This window comes from Ammodytes marinus, assembly GCF_949987685.1.
Source record: "Ammodytes marinus genome assembly, chromosome: 13".
In the NCBI taxonomy this organism is placed as follows: Eukaryota; Metazoa; Chordata; class Actinopteri; order Uranoscopiformes; family Ammodytidae; genus Ammodytes; species Ammodytes marinus.
The window spans coordinates 25,547,500-25,571,697 of NC_137217.1; the positions used below are offsets into that span (position 1 = coordinate 25,547,500).

At 42.3% G+C, this 24,198-nt stretch overlaps 1 protein-coding gene across 1 annotated transcript; it reads left to right on the forward strand.

The window, feature by feature from the left end:
* The first annotated feature begins 2,343 nt into the window (after window positions 1-2,343).
* On the forward strand, window positions 2,344-22,265 carry fam110d (family with sequence similarity 110 member D). Its single transcript, XM_080039515.1, has 3 exons — window positions 2,344-2,472; window positions 18,460-19,005; window positions 19,090-22,265. Exon 3 carries the CDS (start codon window positions 19,104-19,106, stop codon window positions 20,472-20,474), a length of 1,371 nt encoding a protein of 456 aa, XP_079895641.1. The 5' UTR covers window positions 2,344-2,472; window positions 18,460-19,005; window positions 19,090-19,103; the 3' UTR covers window positions 20,475-22,265.
* Window positions 22,266-24,198: the final 1,933 nt, after the last annotated feature.

Here is a 24,198-nt window from a genome sequence, read left to right on the forward strand (position 1 = left end):
CAACCTATAACCAACCAACTTTTTGTATTGTATTGTACTGTGCCAAGTCAAAGTTTTCTCCACTACTCCCAGTTGTATCGGTCACGGTCATAACATAACAGATCCTTTTGGACCCTGGATGTAACCCCTGTTGTCTCCCTGTGCCCTCTCTGTACGTGATCTTTCACAGGCGTTACAGGATTATCGCCCCTGAGTTAACAGGGTCTTAAAACAGCTGACTGGTACCAGGAACCAGTGATGTGAATTAGCCACCTGCTACATCGGCCATCCATAACCCCGGCAGCAGCAGCAGCAGCAGCAGAGAAAGAACCTCTCTGCACGGGGGATGCGTCCTCCTGAGGGCAGAAATATGGCGTCAAACAAGATGGAGGTCGCTTGCCACCTCACGCAAAAAGATTCTCGGCAGGAAGTGTGGCTTCCTCGAGTTGTGACCGTGAGGGGCAGAGGTCAGGGGCTCGGCACCCCACAGATTGTGTTACTATACTGCACCCAGATGTGGCAGCCGTGTGGCTCCAGTCTGGAGGTGCCCCTAAATGTAGCGTGACATGCCTGCTTCGTTCTGCAGAAACAGGAACTTCTATTTTGAGAAATACCATCCCTCTGTAATACAGGAGAGTGTATTGATCTCTCTCTCTCTTTCTCTCTCTCTCTTTCTTCTTTTTTAACTTGTATTCTTTGAACACTTAGCCGAGCGTGCTTTGCTATTTTTAAGCATCGCATTTCAACGCTTTCCTCTCTCCAAACATCCGTTTAACACCTTTTCCTATGAGTTACAGAGGCAGTTTCACAGGAACTGTTTGAGTTAAGTGTGAAGCGTTTCTCAGAAGCACCACAGAGGAAGGAAAGCAGTGTGTGTGTGTGTGTGTGTGTGTGTGTGTGTGTGTGTGTGTGTGTGTGTGTGTGTGTGTGTGTGTGTGTGTGTGTGTGTGTGTGTGTGTGTGTGTGTGTGTGTGTGTGATGTATTGCATGTATATGGATCATGTGAGCCTTAGCGAGGCTCTGTTTTGGAGCGTGTTTATATTCTTGTAAAATATCTCCAGTGGGCTCTGTGTGTGTACACTGTGCCTTCTCGCTCGCCTGTCTGCCCCGTCAAGAGTGATGAGCTTGGGAATGAGAAACAGGTGTGTGTGAAATGTGTGGATCACTCCTTTATATCCCCCCCCCCCTTCCTTCCCCCTCCCTCCCTTCTCCCTTCTCCCGACCTCTCCGAGCCAGTCATGCTGTGTTTTATGACAAAGGGAGGAGGGTGAGCAGAGAAAACACAGGAGGAGATAGGATGGTCACTGAGAACGAGCAACACATAGCTGCAAAATCTGCTGCAAAATCTGAGCTTTACATCCTGACATAATGGTTGTTACTTAATCAATGATTGGATATTCAGAAAGAAGGCAATAAGTAGCAGACAAGACATAAATATTCAGCAAAATCACAAAGTAATAAATGCTCCAAGATTCACGAAAATGGGGAACATTCCCTAATTCATGTGACTTCAACAACATCTAACGATCATGTGTGATAGGTGTCAATTGTGAGTCTATTAAAGCCAAAGGTCCGCTTCGATAATAAGTGAAGAGCACTGTTAGGATCCATTAATCAGCAACAGGAGAACAACCCAGATAGAAGCACAATCAATCAAGCGAGGGATTGAGATAATTTAACAAGTCGTGCAACAACAACGACTCAAATACAGATCAGCAGGTTTAGCACCTAATATAGTATACATCTGTCAGCTTGATGCCAGTTTTACACATACATAGATCTTAACAAATATGATATTAGAAATGGCTACTTCACCTTACTAATTCTTAGTATTGAATAATTCTATCGTCATAAATCAAAACTATATTTTTTGGAGGCACCTGGAACCAAACCTAAGACTAAAATAAGTATGTAAACAAAACTTTGGACCCTGCCACTGTAAACAACAACAGTGATACAGTAACTTTTAATGGGGCTTTCCAACTTCAAACAGTGTTCCAGGGATCCAATTTTCCTGTGAGTAAGGTATGTTTATTCAGTTATGAGAATATACCTTAGCAAATGTAGTGCACCTTTAAAGAAACTAGAATACTTCAAGCTATATGACACCTTATTTAACTTCTAACACTTATGACACTGTGATAATATTTGTGAAGCGAATTGACTCATCCTAATGTTATAGTTGACACTGTAGACTCCTCCCTTAATCCACAACCCCTGTCCCGCTCCACTCAGCGCCCTGCAGGCTGCACAGGAGTCAGTTTACACAGGCAGCCTCGTACCTGCCCACCCCCCTCCCCCCTCCTCTCCTCGGGACTCGCTCTGATATATCTGGCCGATGCCATGCGGCGCTCCGGCAGTATACCAGCAGTCCGCGCAGAGCGCAGAGCGCAGCGCCACGCTGAAAGCAGACCGTTCGTCCGACACACTCAAGACCTCCGCACCTTTACAGGATTTGAAAGACGACAAGAGTGGATAAACTGAGCGAACAAGGTGAGCAAAGTTTGAATAGATTACTATTGGAATTTAATCATTTTATGATGTTTTTCTGTTCCGATCAGGCTGGATTGGGGTATGAATTTATTCAACCGATCTGTGATAGTGGGTTAGATTTCTCGTTCTGTGTTTTCAATTCGTTGCAGCAGTGCATTATTGTAGCTTACAACTTTTTAATGAGTGAAAGTTAGACATGGATTGATCACACATTGACAGCCGACATACTACTGCTTGACAAATAACCAATAGCCTTGTAACCACATATCACCACATCATGCTGTGGTGGCACTGATTATTTTCCTATACTTGATGGTAGGCTATACTTAAAGGATGGTAAAATCACTATAATACTATTCTTAGATATAATTTCAACCCTTAATTTGGTAAATCTCGACCCAATAGTAATAGTGCATGTACTTTTAATGCAGGATTACTTCAGTGTGTCCTCTTAAGAGTCATGTGTGAGACCTTTATGGTCTCCTTGGCAGTAAGTCTGTGATGGATGTAAGGTGCTTTGTAGCTGACAGTATCCATAAACAACACACCATATTTATGGATCAACCCAAAACCGTTTTTCCTTTTTTTTTGAGAAGTCGACAAGTGCAGCACTTCATCATCTGACATGTCGACCTAAATGTGGACTCAGCCTTGAAGTCCAGTCAGTTATAGCTGCGTGGTATGGAAAGTGTAAGAAAGAGAGAGGTGACTGGCTCTGATTAAAGGTGGAGTCAGCAATTCTGGAGAATGCTTGTTGACAAAAACATTTTTTTTTTCATAATCAGTGAATATCTCCTCATGATCCGCTACCTGTTTGTAATGTTTGTGCGCTGAAAAAATGCCAGTGTTAATACACAGCCCAGCCACTGAACAGGCATGTTGTAAGCTGGTGCTCTTTGTCTACATACCCGTTTACAGAGCCTAGGCTGTGTATTTACACCAGATTTCTTTTTCTGCGCACACACAGTGCGGACAGGTAGTGGATTGTAAGGAGATATTCACTTATTTGGACAAAAAGTGATTTTGACAGACAACAAGCATTTTCCACCTTTAACTCTGCACTGTGCTAAATATTAACATGTGGACTAAATCAGGGGGCATGGCACAAATTAGGCTCCAGCTTCCCAAAGTGAAATCTGGGTAGAAAAGTGTCGGTATCCTAAACCAAATTAAGCATTTTTCCTACCTATAAATTCATTTATGACAAATAAAATGTCTCGGTTTGTAGTCAGCCGCGCTGATGAAAAAACAAATACATACTTGTTGTGAAGGCTAGGACAGTGTTACCTGAGATCTTACAAAAGAACAAAAGTAAGTCATTAGGCAACACACCCACTCTAAAAACCAAAACGACTGTCTCCTCCAAAGAGACAATCACACACCCCCCCCCCCCCCCTCCCTCCCCTATGCTCTCCACTGATATGTTTAAGGCTCAGGCATCCTGGGTTGGCTGGATCAGCATGGGGCAAGGCGCATAAACAAGTTGGGAGCCAGACTAAACAGACCACACATGTCCTCCAAACACATTTCACCCTGAGATTCATAGGTGAGCATGTGCTGGTTTTGGCCCGTGTGCAGCAGCAGCAGGAGGTTTAATTCATGCCCTTTGATGCAGAGCGTGTTTTACAGTAACTTTCCACAGGGGGGGAGGGGATGTTTCAGTGCCCTGCATGAGGGACAACAGGTTCGAAAATAGCAGTTTGCTAAAACCTGGTAATATGCATCTCTTCTTGCTCTAAACAAGGTTAATGTTTCTTTTGTATATTGTCCCTGTTCAAATAAAGTTACATTACAATTACAGTGGTAGAAACAAAACCAAAAAATAGATAGGCAATAACCGACAAAACTGTTTCACTAAAAAGTTAATTTCGTAGCTCAAATTTCCATTTTCCCCCTTGAGCATTTTAGAGCAATCTCATTCATGTTGGCCTAAAAGATGAACTTATATAAGAAAACTGCCTTACCCATAGTGTTGGGCTTAATCACCCCAAAGGCACTTGTTAAAATGAGTGCAGGTTATGCATGATGATGACGCATAATGAAGTGTAAGGAGGCGGATTAAGTCCCATCTCCCCCTTAACTTTCCTTGAGTCAACCTTTCTTGAAGATGTAAACCCATCAATCTGACTTTGGCTTGCATCCCTGTCCAAAGGCTACAGTGAGTCATAGATCACATATTAAACCTATACAGCCGACATCAATCCTTTACGAACGATACAAACATCTCTCTGACTGAATACCGACCTGCTAAATTACAGTGTGGGGAGCTTTCGTCGTCAACAATTTTTTTTTTCACTCCCTGATTCGTGTGGCTGTGCACTAATTTTCCAGCTGTAAATACAGCTGCATCTGCGTTTGATGCTGATCCCAGCGGAGCTGACGAGAATAATTCTTCCCTTTCCGCTTGCAGAGCAGAGAGCCCGGGGGCAGGCGCGCAGCTCTCCGTCTGGGGTGTTGACAGGAGGTCTGACATCATTAACATGACTAAATGAAATGTAATTTGAGTCCTTGCCTTCCCGCGTGGCCCATAGCACCGGCAGTGATATTGATGATGATGATGGTGGTGATGGTGTAACACTTTGGAAAGGCCTGCAGAATCATTTTGACTTTATGACTTTTGAGGCACTAAACTCGCCCATAAATATTCATGGACAATCCATGTGGTAGCTGAAGACAAAAGGACACCGTTGTCATTGTCCTCTGTGTGATCCAGCGCAGGTCAAGCAGTTCAATATATGATGGGATACAACAGACCAAAACAGGATTTTTCTTCGTCTTTAATTTTCCAATTTTGTCCCCCCCCCCCCCCCCCCCTTTTTGCTTTTCGCTTGACACTGTTTTTTTTTTAGGATCTACAAGTGTATAATCTGATCGGTTGGAGCCACATCAGGGCCGACCATGGAGAGCGAGCGGAAGCCGCAGGATATTTCATGGTTTTAGTTCACAATGGGCCACTCATGTGCTTCTTATCACTCAAAGTTCAGCTTTACCGCATCCACATTTTTGCCACGGTTTTAGCTTTTCTGCAGAGGTCCGAGAGTCTTGAGAAAAATCACATCTTAAGAGGGTTAGATGTCAAACATTTGTTATGTTTAATCCCCGTTTTTGTTGCATGGTTGCATGTAAAGACCCCCAAAGTTATGGTGGGAAGCTCAAGTTTCTAATTAGAGGGGAAAATGAACCCTGCTAATGACATCATTTTCCCCCTGGCAATGTGTCGAAGGAGCGTGTGTGTGTGTGTGTTTGTTGCTGAACAGCAGCTGGTTTTAGACATTTGATGGTTGCATACTTCAAACACTCACACAAACCGTCGGGTATATAATTTGGCTTTATTGCTGCTTGTCGCGTTGTTTGGGCCATTGTGCAGACGGTCCCATGGGAACTTCCTCGCCGAGCGCTTTCAGGAAGAACTGTTTGAAAAAGAGGAAGAACATCTCAGTGACATCCAGCAGTAGCAAAACAAGATTTTTAGTTAGACCCCCTGTTATAAAGTTATACTCACTCTTACAAAAGATTGCGAGCTTAAATGATAAGTAAAACCTATTGACTATAGTATTTCTTCTGTTTTGTGAACACCAAAGAGTGGACTCATATTCTGAGAAAGAATAATTGGATGAGCAAACACATAAGAGTATTTATCAAAATGGATTAGTCTACGAATGTAGTTTTTGGAGCGAATCGTGTCCTTGTTGACCTGTCTGTTAAAGATGTATGATGCTGCACCCCCAATAAAATGTATTTTAATATGTTTTTTGCTGCCACAAATCAATAGTTCTTGACCAAATCTTTGTATATCTATTTTTGGAACAGCTAGGATCATCATCATAATCAGTCTTGCCATTCTCTGAGGGGCTTGAAGTGAATTTCAAGCTCTCTCATTGCGACCAATCTCCACGGGCTCATAACTCAATCCATAATTCATTGTTGGCAAAGAAAATCATGAAACTTGATCTGACACATCTCCATCTCCTGGCAGTTCCCTTGTGTGTGGATGACAGCTGTGAGAGCAGCCCCTTATCTCCGCTGTGCTCTCACATCCCCGTAATTGTTCACAGTCTGACCGGGCGCCTCCGTAGCTGTGCCACATCGCATCACACTCAGCTGTACAGCATTGTGTCCGCTCAACCATGAGGAGGATGACACACACACACACACACACACACATGGCCTGGGTGGACATTCACCTTCCACATGGGAGGGGACCGTCGCTTGCAAACTCTCCAGGCTTCTCCAGATGTTTTCTGATTCTGACAGAAGCGAGGGAGGAGAGAGGAGGAGAGATGCAGAGTAAATAGGAAGGGATGAACGGTGGGGTCCCTACCCATAGCACTCGGGGGCTTGTTTACAGGGGAAGCAGGTCGGCTGATCGGTAATGAGAGAGGACAGCTGGGAGGTTCAGCGGAGGTTAACACCTAAGCGTAGATGGCAGCGAGGAAAAACAGGAGAGCTCGATGGAGGGTCTTTGTGTGTGAGAGATTCTGTTTTACTCATAGTCGGAAAGGTTTTTGGAGATGTTATGTTAGTTTCAGGTTTTTGTTTTGAGAAGGTTGCAAAAGATGAATGTGGGGTTTGAGGCCCCTGGAAAACCCACTGTCTAAATCAGCTTTTTTCGGATAAACAATGGGATCCCGGAACAAAAATTCAACATTTTGTCAGGGGTTATACTGTTTGAACCAGGTCAAACAGTGTTGAGCTGTGCAGATAACAAATCAATGCTGGCACAGAGTGGTGGACCGTATGTATTAACAGAGGAGATGGGGGCTGGGATGGGATGGGGTTTAGCACTGCAATCACAGTGTTTGGGGACACATCACAGCTGGGGCAGTTTTAAGCCCATGCAGACAAACCCCAAACAGCCACAAGTCACAAGTCCTTGCAAAGTGCTGTTAACATGTTACTGCTAACATCAGCAACATGTGTTCTGACTAACTCTGCAGAAAGGTTGTGTGAATGTCCTTTTGGCAGCCTGGTGTGGCTCCGTGAAAAGAGGGCCGTTTACACAGATGTTACACTAATTTTGTTTTAGTGGAAGTTTAGTTTAGTGGAGCATTGAGTCCTTTTCTGCTCACATGTAACCCCTGCTTTCCACATATTAAGTATCAAACCTCTTCTCAGATGTCCAGCCTTTGTGTGTGTGTGTGTGTGTGTGTGTGTGTGTGTGTGTGTGTGTGTGTGTGTGTGTGTGTGTGTGTGTGTGTGTGTGTGCGGTTATTAGTATTAGTTTCAGACGGCTCAGATGCAGGTACACAGGTGTATGACTTAACACCCCGTGCATGTTTTGACATTTAAGGTGCTCATTTCAAGGCTAAAAGCCACCATCCACTCCAGCGTCTTTCATCACTTTGTTGAAGCAGACATATGCCTGGCAGAGTGAAAAATGTGCCGACTTGGTGAAATGAAACATCTGGCAGCTCGCCAGACAGTGCTGTCTTTCAGAGCATTCTGACCAGCTGAGAGCTTAATGAGGGCTCACAGTGTGGGAACAGGCCTTCATAATTTAAGACTCAGAGAGATTGAGGGATGTGCCCAGATTTTTTGCCAGTGCACCGTACTGTCTAAACAGCCTCAGGATAGGCTTTTTGGGGGCAAGATCTGCGTTAACGGGAGTTGCAAAGTGCATTCCCAGTCCGGGGCTATGCTGTACACACACACACAGTATAGGTCACTGTGGTGTGTACTGCATGGCCTCATAAGCCAGACTGGCATGTGTGGGGAGCACCAGCAGCATTAGTGGTCATAATTTAAAAAACAACGCTGTCCAGAGCTGGGAACGTCCACTTGATGTGTCCCAGATCTGGGCTCTTGGTATACAAACTTAAGTCTCTCCGGCACACACTATACGTTACTGTCTTCTCCCACATAAACATTCACAACACATTGAACACGTTGCATGCCCTCAACCAAAGCAATATTAAATTTTTTCTTTATATTCCTTTTTTACCAATTAATTAATCGTTTTAACTGAAAGGCTAAACTTGTTTTACTATTATTGTGTTTTATTCCAAGAAACAGGTTCATGAAGTTTATAGGTTTATTTTGACTTGGTGGTCACAGTCGGAACGGCATTTTCTTTGACACGCTTGGGTTCAGAAAGAAAAGTAATGTTATGTAATGTGTAAGAACATATGAGCAGTACAAATGATTAACGACCTGTCATTCTCTGCTAAAACAACCATAAAAAAACGATAACTAACCAATCAACAAAATGACAGATACGTTGTATCACTGATTAAGTAGGGACTGTGCACACAAATACACACATAAACCCTACCAATGTCTCGTCTGTGTCTTTGGCTTTCAAATGACATTTTCTATATACTACAGTTCTTAAATGAGGATCCAGGTATATGTCTCATCTCCTTGTTTGTGCATTATTTCATCCATCAATTGTTCAGTTATCAACAGTGAGGTATCAAAGCAAGGCTTAACATTCCTCAAGCCGGTGTTACTGTGTGACATGTGTGGATTATTAGATTTCCTGGCACAGTGCACCTGGTGTAGACATAATTTTAGTGACTTATTAGGTCACTTATTTAAATTTCCATGATAATGACAGAGTCTTCTCATTATTCTCATTACTGAAATTAAGTTTTCAAGTCAGGCACATTTTGACAGCTTCAGTGCACTTATGTTTGCTTAAACAACTTTTTTTAGCTGAAAAAGTAAACAGTGACTCATAAAAACTTTATGGGTCAGAGCTGTTTAATTATCATCAGCAGCAGCTCTCTTATCCGTGCCCTTAGCTAAGAAGAAAAGGGAACTTTCCCAGTCTGTTGATAAAAGAAGGAAAACATGTGAACATGTTATCTCAGCAGACTGTATCTGTGTTAGCACTGCATGGGTGTTGCAGTGTTGATAATGGCCATTGGCCTCGGTTTGCAGTATAATGGCTGCTATAGGTTCTACTGGACACCCTTAAAGAAGTCACTGAAATCTTGGACGTAAGCCAAAAATCTTATAAGCTGATTATTTGTCAGTTTACTAGACAGTTGTTTAATAGATTAATTAATGTATTAGCTATACATTGCTAGACTAGTCCGTTAGCTGTCTTTAAAAGGATTTCAGTTTTGTGGGTAGAACATACTTTTGTAAACTTTTGTATGTTTGCTATGTCTGTGTTTTTTGTCTTATTTTACAAATAAGTTACTAGTCTCACTTAGCAGCTAGTTACATTTTATTATGTACAAGCTATTACAAAGATTTTTTTTTTATTGTGAGCAGAATGTGTTTTTTGCTTGGTCAGTTTTTTCAAATGACTTGGCAAATTTGGCAAACCAGCTAAAAGGCTGATAATCTTATTAGCTGAATAATAGCCAGTTTAGCCAATTGACCTGACTCACTCAGTTAATGAGCTAATTAGTGGTTACATTGAAAGGGGCTTTGGTTGCAGAGCGTAGAACATGCTAGCATGCTCTTGGTAGCATATTAAGCTAATATTTACATGTAGGCCTATTTGCACATGCACCTAGCATGTTCCTGACTGGCATGTGTTTTATAATTTTAATCTCAAAGTAGACACAGACCTGGCTCCTTTTGGTTTGTGGCTGGAAAACTCAGCTGTCTCTGCGATGATTTGATTTGAATGACAATAGAGCTGCAGCAGTGAGTTAAGAGCCCATCTTGTCCATTGTACAGTTTGGGGAGGAGGTCTATTCAGGTTGGGGGTCCCCTAAGTCATCCCAGGTGGCCTACTGCTGCTCCACATGAATGGGGAGAAAGCCTCAAGGTAGCCTCTAACCGTATATCAAGCGGGTAATGGTGCTCGAGGCCTCACAATGCTGGTGATGGGATTTACAACTAGCTAACAGGCTTTGTCTTTGAGGGGGACAGTAGTAGCCTATGTACCCCATGCCTCCATCTCTTACACTTTATTGTCACCATGTTGTTATTTGTTCCTTTCCCCTCCCTGACTAATGACCCGGAGCAGCCGGGTCAAGACTTATCTGTAGACCTGGAGCAGGACCATTGTTGTGGTCCATTAATAATGCAAAGAAAGGCCGGTGTGTCTCTTTGTTTGGATAATAGATGAAGACGCCTCCTTTTCTTTGCCCTGCCCCATTACAGACTTCTTGAGGTGTGTGTCTGTGGGTTAATGACCCAAATGGACCAAGACATGAATCATGGCTCATTAGTGGCCATGCAGGCGCTTTACATCACTGTAGTGTGAATGGATTGTGCACAGATGCCCGGTCACGACATAAAGGTTTTTTCTTGAATGAGCTTTGGTTAACGTTTGAACATTTAGACGTTTCAATCCATTAGTGATGATGATCGTCAGTCCCTAAGATTGGTGCCAGATGTTTGTAGAAAGAAAGTGAGAAAATGCAAAAGAGAGAAAAAGACTTCAGAGATGGCCAGTTGGTTCCTTGTCAAGCAGCAGATGCCTCTCATCTGTTCAAAGATTAATTTGACAGGTAAGGGTACGGAATTTATTCCCAAGAGCTTCCAAAGGTGGCCCTCCATTTATTAACCCGGTATCTTGTGTTTACCGCACTGAATCCATAATTCACGCCGGAACTTCCTTTAACCTTCTGATCTGAGGCCAGCTGTTTTTTCTTTGGTTACGCCTCGCAAGCCCAAATGAAGTTATTATTCTGTGGGCTCTCCTGAAGTAAACAAACACTTCCTGGAGTTTTTGGTGTTGCTTCGTTGCGGGGTGCATGCTTTCATATCAGAAAAATAAGCAGAAGCAGCGTTTTTTCCCCACTACTGTTAAATATGTGAGTCTAATCGATAACTTAACCTAAACATTACACGTTGTGATCTTGACGGGGGGGTCACATGCAAGTATAGCACAAACAACGCTGTTGATTTAAAGGAAAAATTAAGGACACGCTCCCTTCCTGTGACAAGTCTCGGTCAGGTCTTGTCCGAGCATCTTGATGTAGCATGACATAGAACATCTGGTTCCTCTTTAGCTGCATGGGGGAGCCTGGTTAAGCCTCCCCTGCAGGCTGGGCCATCCGCTTCACAGAGAGGACGCGGGGGAGGGAGGAAAAGGAAGAGAGCGGGAGGACGGACAGACAGATAGACAGGCAGACAGACAGACAGACAGAGGAGGTCTAATTAAAGAACAGAGAGATGAAAGGTGTAAGAGAGAGAGGGTTCAACACATGCTTAACATGCTGAATTGGTAATCCTGGAGTTCATCTGCAGGTTTTACTTGTTGATTTGAATATTTGTCCATGGAGGCTACATCCGCTATCGGGAACCATCCAGTTGGCCTCGCTGTACAATCTATTAGGGGTTGTATTGTCTAAACGTGTACACACTGATAGGCTACCCCCTTTTGGATGATGATTGTGTATGACCCTTCTCCCTATGTTTTTTCGCCCTACTTTTGAGTGTGGCTAATGATAAGAATTCCGTGCAATTTTGTGTTAAGATGTGTTTTCTCACGGTTTACTTCAGTCTCTGAACTGTGACCAGTCTAACCAAAGTGCGATCGCCCCTTTCTCGGGTTGTTTCGTCTGAATAGCTTCGGAGCCCAGAAGAGATACAGATACTACTTGAGTAGTATTCAAGAAAGAAGCAAAGACTTAGGAAATGACAGAATATATAAAAATGTACACCTATTTTACCCTTCTATCCTACTTCTGACCACTGCACTTATGGTGTAATCCCTTGGGGGATCCTGAGCCCTAGGTTTTGGATAACAGTGTCAATATATGAATAAAATTCTCATGAATAAGGCATCTTGCCTTTGAAAATATAACGCAATGTAGGTTGTCACAAGGTCGATGCAAAGCTTTTGAAGATTACACTGTGATACAAGGGGTATATACAGTAAATAGAGCAGGAAAGAGACAGGAAGAGAGTGACAGAGTGGGGAGGGAAATGAGAGGGCACGGAGGCCCTGTGGCATATACAGGAACTGTAGAGAAATGCAGACTGGGAAGGAAGGCAAGAGAAATACATCAAATAAGGAAGCAGAGGATGGGGGTTGTTCACTATACAGATGAGAAAGAAGGGAAGAGTTCAGAGGTTAATGATAACCTACAGTGAGAGACGAAGGAGGTTGTTTAACACGAGAAATACTCTCCAGTCATCTCAGGCTTTTCACAAACCTTGAGATCACAGGTGAATGTGCTGGGTACTAATTTGGCTCATTATGGTCAATGAACCTAAATGGTGGCTATTGTTCTCTCCAGTTCAGTCACAGGTTCAGTGTGTGTGTGTGTGTGTGTGTGTGTGTGTGTGTGTGTGTGTGTGTGTGTGTGTGTGTGTGTGTGTGTGTGTGTGTGTGTTTGTGTGTGATGGCTGGGCCCCTGAAAACCTCCAGTCAATGGGCCCCCCTTACCCATTTCTCCTATCAACAATGAGTGTGAGTGCGCTCATCCCTCAATAAACACATACATGTATTTGTAGATAGACTAACTATCTTATCAACCAGGGACTTGCAGGGACAGTTGGGGGAGCAAGGGCTCATTATTATTTTAAAATAGTAGCACATTTCTGACTTAGCCCAGCATACCTACCAATTTATTTTGATTCCCTTACACTCACACAATTGTTTAACAGATCAACAGATCTCTACAAAATAATCAGTTCACACAGAGACATTGTTCTTCTTTAGTATTCACTAAAGCAAACAGTTTTTTCACAATTTGCAAGTTTTCTATGCTACTATTTTCTGGTGAGATACATTTACACTAATTGACTGCACCAAATATTGCACTTTGTTGTACTTCTACACGACATTAAATCCTTTGAAATATGTTGGTGTTATTGTTGAAATAAATAACACTTAAAAAACAACATCAACTACAAATTATTCACAAACAAATTAAAAAAGGTGGTTCTCTACATGAATAACCAAACCAACCTACCCTCAAAACTATAAAGTTGGCCTATGTTTGGTTGCAACATTTATGCTTCGTTCATTCTGCTCTCATCACTGCAAAAGCACTGAAATCAAAAAAAGTTTTTAATCTTTGAACTCAAATCTGTTCCTTCAATTATTTCCAACTTCTTTGTGCCTTGTGTCTTTCTTTGCATTAACCTGTTAACATTCCACGGCCCGGTACCGGGCCGTTTTGACGTTTGGACCTCATCAAAACCTTTTTGCAAATTAATTTCGGTAAACACCTTTCACATTTGACACATATTTGGAAAGCTTAAAGTCTTATTATTTGATTGAAATAAACTATGTAAAGATACAACCACAACTGCAGATACAATATATGCCTTTGTAATAAAAACTATAAATAACAAAACAGCCGAAACTCACCGATAAAGCCATACAGTAGTCCACAGAGCGATAATATTCCAGCAGAAACCCTCTGGTCATATTGGCAAAAGTTCACACAAACTGACCAAGTAAAGTTGTTTGTCTAAAAAACGTGATAACATCCATAAATCCACACAGACTGCTGTCTCGCCTTCGTAACAAGCCGGATAATGTGTACAATAATGCGCATATTCTCCGTCATAACTTAGTTTTTTCATGTTATAATTCGCGGCCGGAGGATCGTCTGTTTACCCCCACTTCCTTCTTGTTTGATTGACACCTTACTTGAGCCAATCGGAGCTTCCTAGGCTGGTCCCCAGCTTTCTATAGCCAATGACAGTCAGTGTTTACAGGAAAAGCCCGCCTAAATTTTTCCGGGTACGGACTGAGCCAATCGGGACTTATCTAGTGGATGACTGGCATTTCAAATAGCCAATGAGATATCATTTTCTCAATAATACGGAAGTCATGCATGCTGGACCAACGTAACCAGCCAGAAACGGAGAAAATAATGGAAAATAGCTCAAAGCAAAATACCTGTTGGAGTAATGACTTAGAATATTGGCAAAACGGTCTTTTTTCAGAAATGCCTAGACATTCCTTTGGAAAAACGTGTATAAAACGTTCATTTTTTGAGGCTATTTTATCTAATTTGAACTCTGATTAGATAAGGCTTCTGGCTGTTAGCATATTGGGTTTTCCAGTTCACCAGGGCCTCCTGCAGCAAACAGCAGGACAGTTTTCAAACAAATATTCAGGCGAACATACATTTTTGTAGTAATTTAGGGTGTTTCCCACTGTCATTACTCAATACCAGTTTCATTTACAGTTATTTTGACTGACCAGGCAACATATCCAGAGTGTTACCTTTTAAAAGAGACCATCCCTATGTGTGTGCTCCAAATGGTTTAAAAATAGCTCACACTTGAATTTTGTTATGCGTTTAGGCGTTTCAGGCAAAAATGGACGGAATGTTAAGGGGTTAAGAACTTTTTTAGGTCTATTTTTATTTTTTATTTTTAGAAACAATACAGAAAGCAGGACCTTGGTGGTTACGGCAATAATTAAAACAGGATGATGCTGCTCGTCAGCTTCATTGTAGTAGGACCCGTCTGGTTGGTCAATTGGCCAGGTTTGTGAAAAACTGGTCAGACCTGGCTGGCCGTGTCATTCTGAAGACTTATGTCAAAGCCTTTAGAAGTTATTGTCCCCAAAGGGAAATTCTTTTTCACAAAAATGTATGAGGGAGAGATAATTTAAACCTGTTTGTAGACCCAGGAAAATGACAGAGTAACTAGCCTGTCCTCTTTATAAGAATGTAGAAGAACTACAAAAGGTACCCAACCTGTTTTTTCATGGGGTCCAAATACTTTTCACAGCCACACCCAGACACAAGTAGCAGGTACATGTGGAACGACTCAGGAAATATAATCCAGCCAAAACTGTTTGATATCAAAACCCAATCTTGTCACCATTTGGCACACAAAGGGTTTATAGGATGGATTATGTTTGAAACGGTTACACTCCGTTGTGTGCTCAATCTGAAACATTTTGAACATTTCTGCTTTTCTACTGCCTTTTAAATGGCCGTAAGCGGAGCTGCGGCTCTGTGTAAACACCCAACTTTGAATAGATTTTGACATAAATATCTAAAAATCTAAAAATAAAGTTTAGCTTAGTTAGGTTCTTGGCTTCCAAAGACCATGGACCCCCCTAGTGGCTGGGCCCTAGAAAGCCTTCCCACTTTCTACCCCTTGTGGGCGGCCCTGTGTGTGTGTGTGTGTGTGTGTGTGTGTGTGTGTGTGTGTGTGTGTGTGTGTGTGTGTGTGTGTGTGTGCGCTTGCATGCGTGTGTTCATCATGTACTTTTCTTCGCCCAGATGCTCAGACTTTTCTATGTTAACACTTTTTTCATTTGTGTTTAGAAAATGATGTACATACTTATGTCAGTTGTCTCATTTTAGACCTTGTGCCCCAAACAACCGTTAGTTAGCGCCATGACTCCAGTTTAGTCATATGCCGCATATGACGTCCGAGAAAGCACTCGAAGCAAGAGATAACCTCTGAAAGTGGTTGGTTTGCTTCAAGCTTTTGATGTCAAATTCAATGAATGTCCATCACGACAGAGTAGGACCAATAAAAAAAACTGGGAATTTGGAAAAATCTGGATATTGTTGTGGATTTCAAGATTAAGAGTGTTGCGTAACAGTAAAAGCTGCTGTATATATTTATTACTCCTTGTCTTATTCATATAATTTTGTATAGTTTAACACCCACCTCACTGGAACCTGACATCAGGATTAATGACTTTGTGTCTGCTCCTATGAAGATAATCCCCTGTATGGCTTCAACTGCAGTACCATTTTGAATTCAGATGGGGAACAGATTGTTCAGGAAGAAAAGTGTCTAATAAATACCCAATGCCACACACAGTAACCCCTGTTCCCACTTCCTCCCCATTTTCTACCCATTTTTCTTATTTCATGCCAAGTTTAAACCCTTTCTTCCCCTACCACACCTGTTGCGAGACATGTTCACCGGAGCTCTACCTAAACAATGGCTGACTTTCCCGTATACTCCCGACATCTGGAAAACACAACTAGCTGGGAGTTGCTCTCCCCCTCCCCTTATTCAGTGAATTTATAGTGGCATGCCATTTGACAGGATAGAGAGGTGTGGAAACAGACTGAGGTAGAGTTTAGTGGAATTGAAACCTTCCCCTTCTAATGTGTCATTGTTAGTTCAGTATATAGTCTTAGATGTGAGAGACAAACAAATAGTCACAATGAACCCAGTAGAAAAAATTAAGAAAATGTTCTTGTTTTGAATAGCTTTGTAATAGATATTTATTTAATCTTACATAATGGACTTATTTTGTAAGCCAAATGAAGTAAATTTACTTTTACATACTTGTCTGTAGAATATTCCAATAATTCCACGGAACTGGGACTAAGTGAAATTATCCCACCCAAATGGCCAAATATTTATAGTTTAGGAAAATAAGTACTTGGTAAATATAAGACAAACAACCGTGGGTTACGTGTTTGCTTAGGTTGCCACTTTCAGTAGGTTGCATTGTAAATCACAAGACATGGATGGATCCCTTTTTTCCTGCCAAAGGATATTGTCCATTGTTTTACCTCATGTGAAGGAAAAGTTAAAATAGCACGTGAAGATAACACTTGAGGCCAACCTGTCGGAACAATACGCACAACAATACGACACCCTCCTGCTGTCCAGCGCAGCACAATAAGCATTTATCTCTCCATATGGACTCTTCGATTTTGAAGGGCAGGAACTAAAAAACAGGCTCCGCTCTTTCCTTCAGGGTATTTATAACAGCTTCAAGTTCACAGCTTTTTTTGTAGCCATAAAAAAGAATGTGCAGAAAAGAACAAAGGCTTCATAATCTGCAGACAGTGAATGCATATGGCCCTCCTTTATTTACAGGGAGACCTCTTATTGCCTCGACACACACACAAGCTTACAAGCTCAGACGCAAAACTAGAGCAGATACACAAATATACCCATGACCGCATGCACACAACACACACATACATGCACACGTATATAGACACATGATCACTGCGCTGGGGTGTTTTCATGCTATAAATACTCCCTGGCTACAGCCTATCCCATTATAGACACGTGTAGCCTCCCTCCCCCACACCCCTATTTCCCCCTACAAAATCCTCATATACCATGAAACCTTGAGAGATATGACGTGTGTCTGAACAGAACACGCCATAAACATAAGATGAAGAGTTATGCCTTGTGTTTGTTTTAAAGTGCTATTTTACTTTTTAGTGGCTTGTTAATTTGAAGAACAAGCTGTTTTACTGTCACTATGAAAGAGTTATTTCTTCAGAAGTGTTTTGGCTGATTTGAAAAGCATTTCAGGATGTTTAAATGACAACAACCTCAGTCTAGTTTTCAGTAGAGATGATTGAGAAAGACATGAAAGAAAACAGTTGAATAGCGACATTAATTAAAAAAATGTGATCCTTTGAAAACTGCAAAATATTCACTCTAGCCCCTCTGTTCTTCCCAGGTTTTCTCAATGATCAGTTGTACTCATACAGGATGTTGTATTTGCTGCCATTTCTCTCAAAATAAACCTGAAATCAATATCCTTAATCGAATTTCCTGTGCATAAAACTGACACGCCATCATCCACCTGGACAACAGACATTGTTTCATCCATTTCATCTAAACTTACAGGATACAGCAGTAGTTAAAAATAAACATGTTTTACTGAAACGTGGACAGATACAAACCAGGGAAAAAAGAAATGCTTGGGTAACCACATGGGCTTGTTTAATTCATAGATGATATGTGTTCACAATTATGAAATTGTTTATAACATGTTCAGTGAAAGACTACAAACACATTTTGCCTAAGTTTTTGGTCCTACTTACATTTTACTGGTTCAGCGGCAGTGTATCATGTTCGTAGCCTGTAGTTGAGCCGCGACTGTTCAGTCATTGTCTATTGACATAGATATGAGTGTCAGCTCTGTGTCCAAAAGTGTCATGCTTATTGCATATAAAATGTAAGGCTGAGGGTCATTAAATGTATGCACGTGTCAGCTCTGCACTGCTGCCTGTTCCAAACATGTAACTCCCTCGAGCTTCAACTAAGCACAATTTGAGCTGAGCTTTTGGGACCAATGTCCTTCCTGCCATCTGTCCTCTGTTGCTTGTCCTGGAGTAGAACTATTCCAACTAAAACCACTATTTTTCTCTCTTTGTCTCACAGGGGTCCACAAAGGTGAGGTGAGGAAGAACACAAGATCTGCATCTCCGCCATATGTCTATCAACGGACCAAGTGCCTTGGTGCCGGCCACCCTCAAGTCACCTCAACCTTGACGGGCGCCAAACAATAAAAAAAAGTCTTGACCCAGTGTCCCTCAGACAGCCTGCAAAAGCAAATATTTGAGGCCATTATATCTAAGTTCCTGTGGCAGCCCTAACTGAAAAGATCAACCGTGAAGGGTGTTGTTGGAAGACTGAAAGAGAGAAGAAAAAGTGGGAGAGGAAAAAGTAACCCTTTCAAAGTGCACCCTGCCTGCTATTTCTGCTGCGCTGTGGGTTGGAGTGTCTCATTTGGCTCTTGGCTGACAAAAAAAGGACTGCCCTGTGCCCTGCCTGCCTATCCAAATGCCTGCGTAAATACTGGATAGAGATAGCAATTTGTCTGGGCCCAACAAAAAGACTGAAAGCTATCTATAGAAAACGTTACAACAAACTTGGACTCTGTGGTCTCCCGAATTTCTATTACCCTTCAAAGAAGATCCAAGAACTGTGAGAACAGGAATCATAGTTGCCTCAGTTTTCTCCACTTACAAATTATTACAAACACTCTCACAGTTTTGATGTCTTTTGCAGCCCAGTGAATCAACATGAAGCCCCTAACACCAATCGGATCCCCGTCCCCTCTAAGGCTCCTCAACAAGGGTCCAGACTACCTGCGTAGGACAATAGATGGTGGAGGCCATGGCCGCTCAATCAGCGCAGTGGAGAGGCTTGAGGCGGACAAAGCCAAATATGTGAAGAGCCAGCAGGTGATCAACACCAAACAGGAACCTGTACTGGTGCCCTGTGCCACCCCACCACCACAACCCCGTCGGGCTATGACCATCCACAGTAGCCTGTCGCCTTATATTCCCCCACGTCATTCACCCAACACCACATTCTCCACACTCTCCGGCTCCTTCACCTCAAGAGATGAAAATGAAAACGACGACTCCAGGAAGGAGAACCGTCGGACTTCTGTCGATGTTGAAGCGCATAACAGGAGCAATGTGAAGAATGGAATGCCTCCCATCCCCAGGACACCTGGAAAGAACATCTTGGTAGCGCCACACAGTGCCCCAGTACTACGAAGGAGCACAGGCAAACGCATGTTGAGGCCGGACTCCCTCGTCATTTACAGGCAGAAGAAAGAGTGCAAGAGCCCCAATGGTGCAGCAGTGGGAGAGAACAATAACATGGAAGTGAAGGGTTACAGTTTTGTCCGCCGCCTCTTCCAGGGCTCCATGAGGGAGAAGAGTAGCGGAGGTGAAAGCAGAATCCAGAAAATGGTGATCGGAGAGGAGAAGACGCCATCGCGGGATGGAGACTCCCGCATGTCTTGGACCAATGACAAAGACACTACGGATGGTGGACCAGAGAGCAGGAGGTCTAGCAGAACGGACCAAGAACGAAGCCCAGGATCTCTCCCCAGCCCTGGCTTTAGCTGTACGCCTGAAGGGACTAAGAATGGATTTACAAACGGTACCAGTGATGGAGATGACAACGGTATCACAAATGGCAACCACTCAAGTTCAGATGATGATGAGAATGACCCCTGGAAGCGGGCGTCACCTCCACCAGCACCCAGGAGGAAGTTTGGAGAGTTGCAGCGCTCCAAGTCCGAGTTACATCTTCGCTGCTCAGTAGCGTTGTCAGAGCAGGAGCATTTCTTTGACTTCTGCGGGCTGGACATTGACATGGTGGACCGTCTGGGTCGAGAGAATTTCCTCTCCGGTGCTAGCTCCATAGACACGCTCTCATTGGCCCTCCGCAGTGTAGTGGGAGACGGCTGCGGTGGATCAGAGCCCAGCGAGTTCTCCCGGCACTCAGGAGATGGACTAGTTCAGGAGGAGCTGGCTGATCAGCTTCCTATTCCTACTACTGGTGTGTCAATCATTGAGAGAAACGCTCGTGTCATCAAGTGGCTTTACGGGTGTAAAAACGCTGCTCGAGAGGGACCCAAAGAGTCTACTGTTTGATAAAGGGACAAGAAACCATGTGGTATGGGGTGAAGAAAGCCTTAAGGTTTCATGTATGCTAAACAATACATCAGTGGATCCTTACACAGAGAAAGAACTCGCAACGCAAGTCAATGCAGCAGAGTTTTCATCAGCAAAGCTGCTAGCAAAATATGATTTTTCTTTCAAATTTGAAATGACTGTCATTCTCTTTTGACTTAGAGTTTGTTTCGGCTGCTAATGTTTGCATCTAGGATTTGAATGCCATGGCATAAGATTACCTTTTAATCCCTTTCTCTCCCCGACTCCAAAGAGACTGTTTCTTTAAATGAGAGGACAACTGCTACTTGTTAATGCCTGTCAAATTGATATATTGTATTTATAAATCCTATGGAAGTATTGTGTGGGTATAAACATACCTTACTGGCGACTGAAACTGTTTCGTCCTGCAAAATGTTTTGGTATCTGTGTGCATGTGTGTGTGTTGAATGGGCATTGTTGTCCTATCCATTTGTAGCTTCTTTCCAGCTATTGACTGAACTAGATTCAGAACTGAAATCAGCCCCTGTGAGCCCACACAAGGCACATATGTGTATGTTTGTCATGACACAGCGGACACAGTTTTGTGTCTTTGACCTTAATGACTAAATTCAAATGGAAAAACCACTAAGCTATGTTTTTATTCTAAACTGGAAAACTGATGTGTGAGTGTGAAGTGAACCGTGAGTACCTCATTCGGATCTGTCCCAGTTTAGTTTGTGTATTGCTTTTTTTTACTACTCAAACGCAGGCGTTGGAACAAACATGCGATGCACCCCTGTGGGGTTTTTAATGCACTGAACTGGACAGACGGAGATTAAATGAAAAATAGAGATATAGCTTTGACCATACAGAGAATAATCTCACATAATGTTAAACACTGAGCTGGATTCAAGGAGTGCATGCATAATAGAAGACAAGGAGCCATGCCTGACCAGTAATTTTCATCATTTTAATCTCATTTTACAAAACCCTAAAGACGGTCAAACACGGCCCAATAATAACTTGTGACAGTCACTGATTACTCAAAGCTAATGTTGCTAATAAGGTGTGTTCAGTGGTCACAAATCTGTAACCTTTAGAGTTGCTGACATGATAAACAGGGAGAGATTCCTGTGATAGCCAAACTGGACTTTTGCAAGCAAAAATATATAACACAATGAGAATTTAAATCGCACTAATATTTCACAAAATAATACTTTCACATCCAAAGGTTAAAGGGATCTAAAGTTGTCAAACCATTGCTGCAAAAAGTTTTAGGATGACACTTATATCATCTGCGAATTTAACCTTCCTAGCTGTCTCAGTCGACCCGGTCCCCCATCAAAACAAGCGGGGGGGACTAGCCGTCCTCCTTTCTCTGATAACCAGAGAGATCCTACCTCACTTCATCCATCCTTCAGTGATTTTCACTCTATCTCCATGAAAGGTCATTTCCATTGCTTGGCCTGGAGGATGCAACTGAAATATGAACTGGGGGTCTGCTGAAGTATGCAGAGGTTAGACTGAGAGGCCTTCTGGGCTGATATTACTGAACTCAGAAGCACGTTGTATTTGTTCACGTGATAACACATTTACTTGCAGCTTATGTTTGTATTTCTGTATTCACCATCAGCATGGCACACTCCTCAAACCCCTCCAACCTGGACCTCTTTCGTTTTATATCTCCCTGTTCAACAAAACTATTTGGTTGCATGTTTACAAAGTGGCTCCGTAAAAAATTCAGAATCTCTATTTTTATTTGATATATATGAGAGATTTAGTTTTTATTCCAAAGAGGTTTGTGTATGATGTACACAGCAAATAAACAAAAAGAAATAAATATTTGTGTGGAGGTCATTTTGTTGTTGTCTTTGCTGTGTTATTTGTTATTGTCTTCCACAGGAGAACATTTGGGACTTGCCTCACTGAAACAAAATACACTCATACATGCAAACATTAGAAGAAGCACATTTTTAAAAATCCATTGTAAAACACATATTTCAATCAGAAGAGGGTTCTTCTACATAAACCATTATGTAAACAATATGACATTTAAATTTGAAAAAAAAATAGAGCGGTGAATATGAATGTGTCCAGAAAAAAGCTGTGGCTAAGTTCTCTAATCTGCTTACAGAGCAATGGGTGACTGAGTCAGTGTTGTGACGCTGTCTCGTCCTTGACTCTTCGTGCCTCCCTGCACCACATCACATCTCATTTTTCACATTATCTCAAGTGGCTACGCGCTAATCCTTTTAGCATTCCCTGCATAGTCTGCTCCTGAGTGAGTTGCAACAGGTTGTGTTTATAGACAAGGAGTCCTCTGTGTGGCTTGAAGCTATGTCTACGCCGTCCTCAAACAGACCCTCCACCCTGTCTGCGGACTCCTCCTGACACTCTTTTGTCTCTTCTCTTCTTTTTTTAGACCTGACTCAGCTTTTCCTTCCACACACATCAGGGGGCAATCTTTAGCAGAAATTGTTCAATGCTGACTTTAAGACTCCCTAACCTTTCAAAGCTTCAGTCTTGAAGTGAAAATAACCGGTTCTGGAGTTGGTCCATTGTCAGTAAATTGGTATTTTGACTTATCTTATTAAGAAAAGTTCAACATTTTCGAAAGTGTGCTTTTTTGCTTTCCTGCAGAAAGTTAAAAGAGATAATTGATATCAGCATTGAATCAAGTAGCCCATGGAGTGAGAGCCAGTAGGTGATAAGCTCGGCATAGCATAAAGACCTGAACCAGAGAAACAGCTACTGAAGCAGTTTTTCGTATTTTGGAAGAGGACAAGCTAAATGTTTTCTTGTTGCCAGGCTTTCTCAGCTAAGTTAAGCTAATTGCTGGCTTCGCATAGCCTATATAGGCTAGCTGAGTTAAAAGACCACATCGATAACATAGTGTTTTATACGCTCTATGTGTAGTAACAGCCAGCATCTGGTTAGCTTAGCATAGCACAAAGGCTAGGCCTCCATAGTTAACTTCGGGACATGAAAGTGGTCTCAATATCTTTATCTTTCAGAGATAATGTATATGTTGACTTCCCAACATTTCAAACTTGCCCTCTCAAGATAACCAAATTAGCATTATTTGTTTCTAGGGCTTCAAGCATTTTTACAAAATGTCACCACATCCCAATAAACCAAACCACCATGTGAACTGACTGGCTCCCTTTATTCGCTGGCCATGGAGCAGCTCCAGGGTCTGTCTGAAGATGACTTCATCGGCTGTTCAGCTGAAGAACATGTGATGTGATTTCTATTTTAGGAACGTCTTTCCCTTTAAAAGCACAAAATGGTTCAAGGACTTGTATAATGATACACATGCTAGCTGGTTAACTTGCAGACTTTGTATACGTCTTTAAATCTCTAACATAGAGACATAGGCCTACATTGTGACTACACACATAAAAACACACACGTTGAATTTCCCTATCCCTTGTCACACTTCCCTTTTCCCCTTCTGTCTTTCCCAAGCAGTACAAACAATAGCTCTCCTGTGTGCCTGTGTCTATGTCGGTTACTCTGACCGGAGGGCCTGCTGTGACATCCTGTTTTGGGTTCATAGGACAAGGTTTAAACATATGGTCATGTTTTGGGTTTGGCCTTTCTTCCTCACTGTGCCAGGAAATAAAGAGACAACAGCTGGTTCTGTAGACGACAATACAGATCTTATTATTAAAGGAATAACATGGGTTGGTCTAGTTTTGAGGATCTCGCTATGGGAAGTTGG

Coding starts and splice junctions, on each gene's coding strand:
- fam110d (XM_080039515.1), top strand. CDS start 19,104: ATGAAGCCCCTAACACCAATCGGATCCCCGTCCCCTCTAAGGCTCCTC.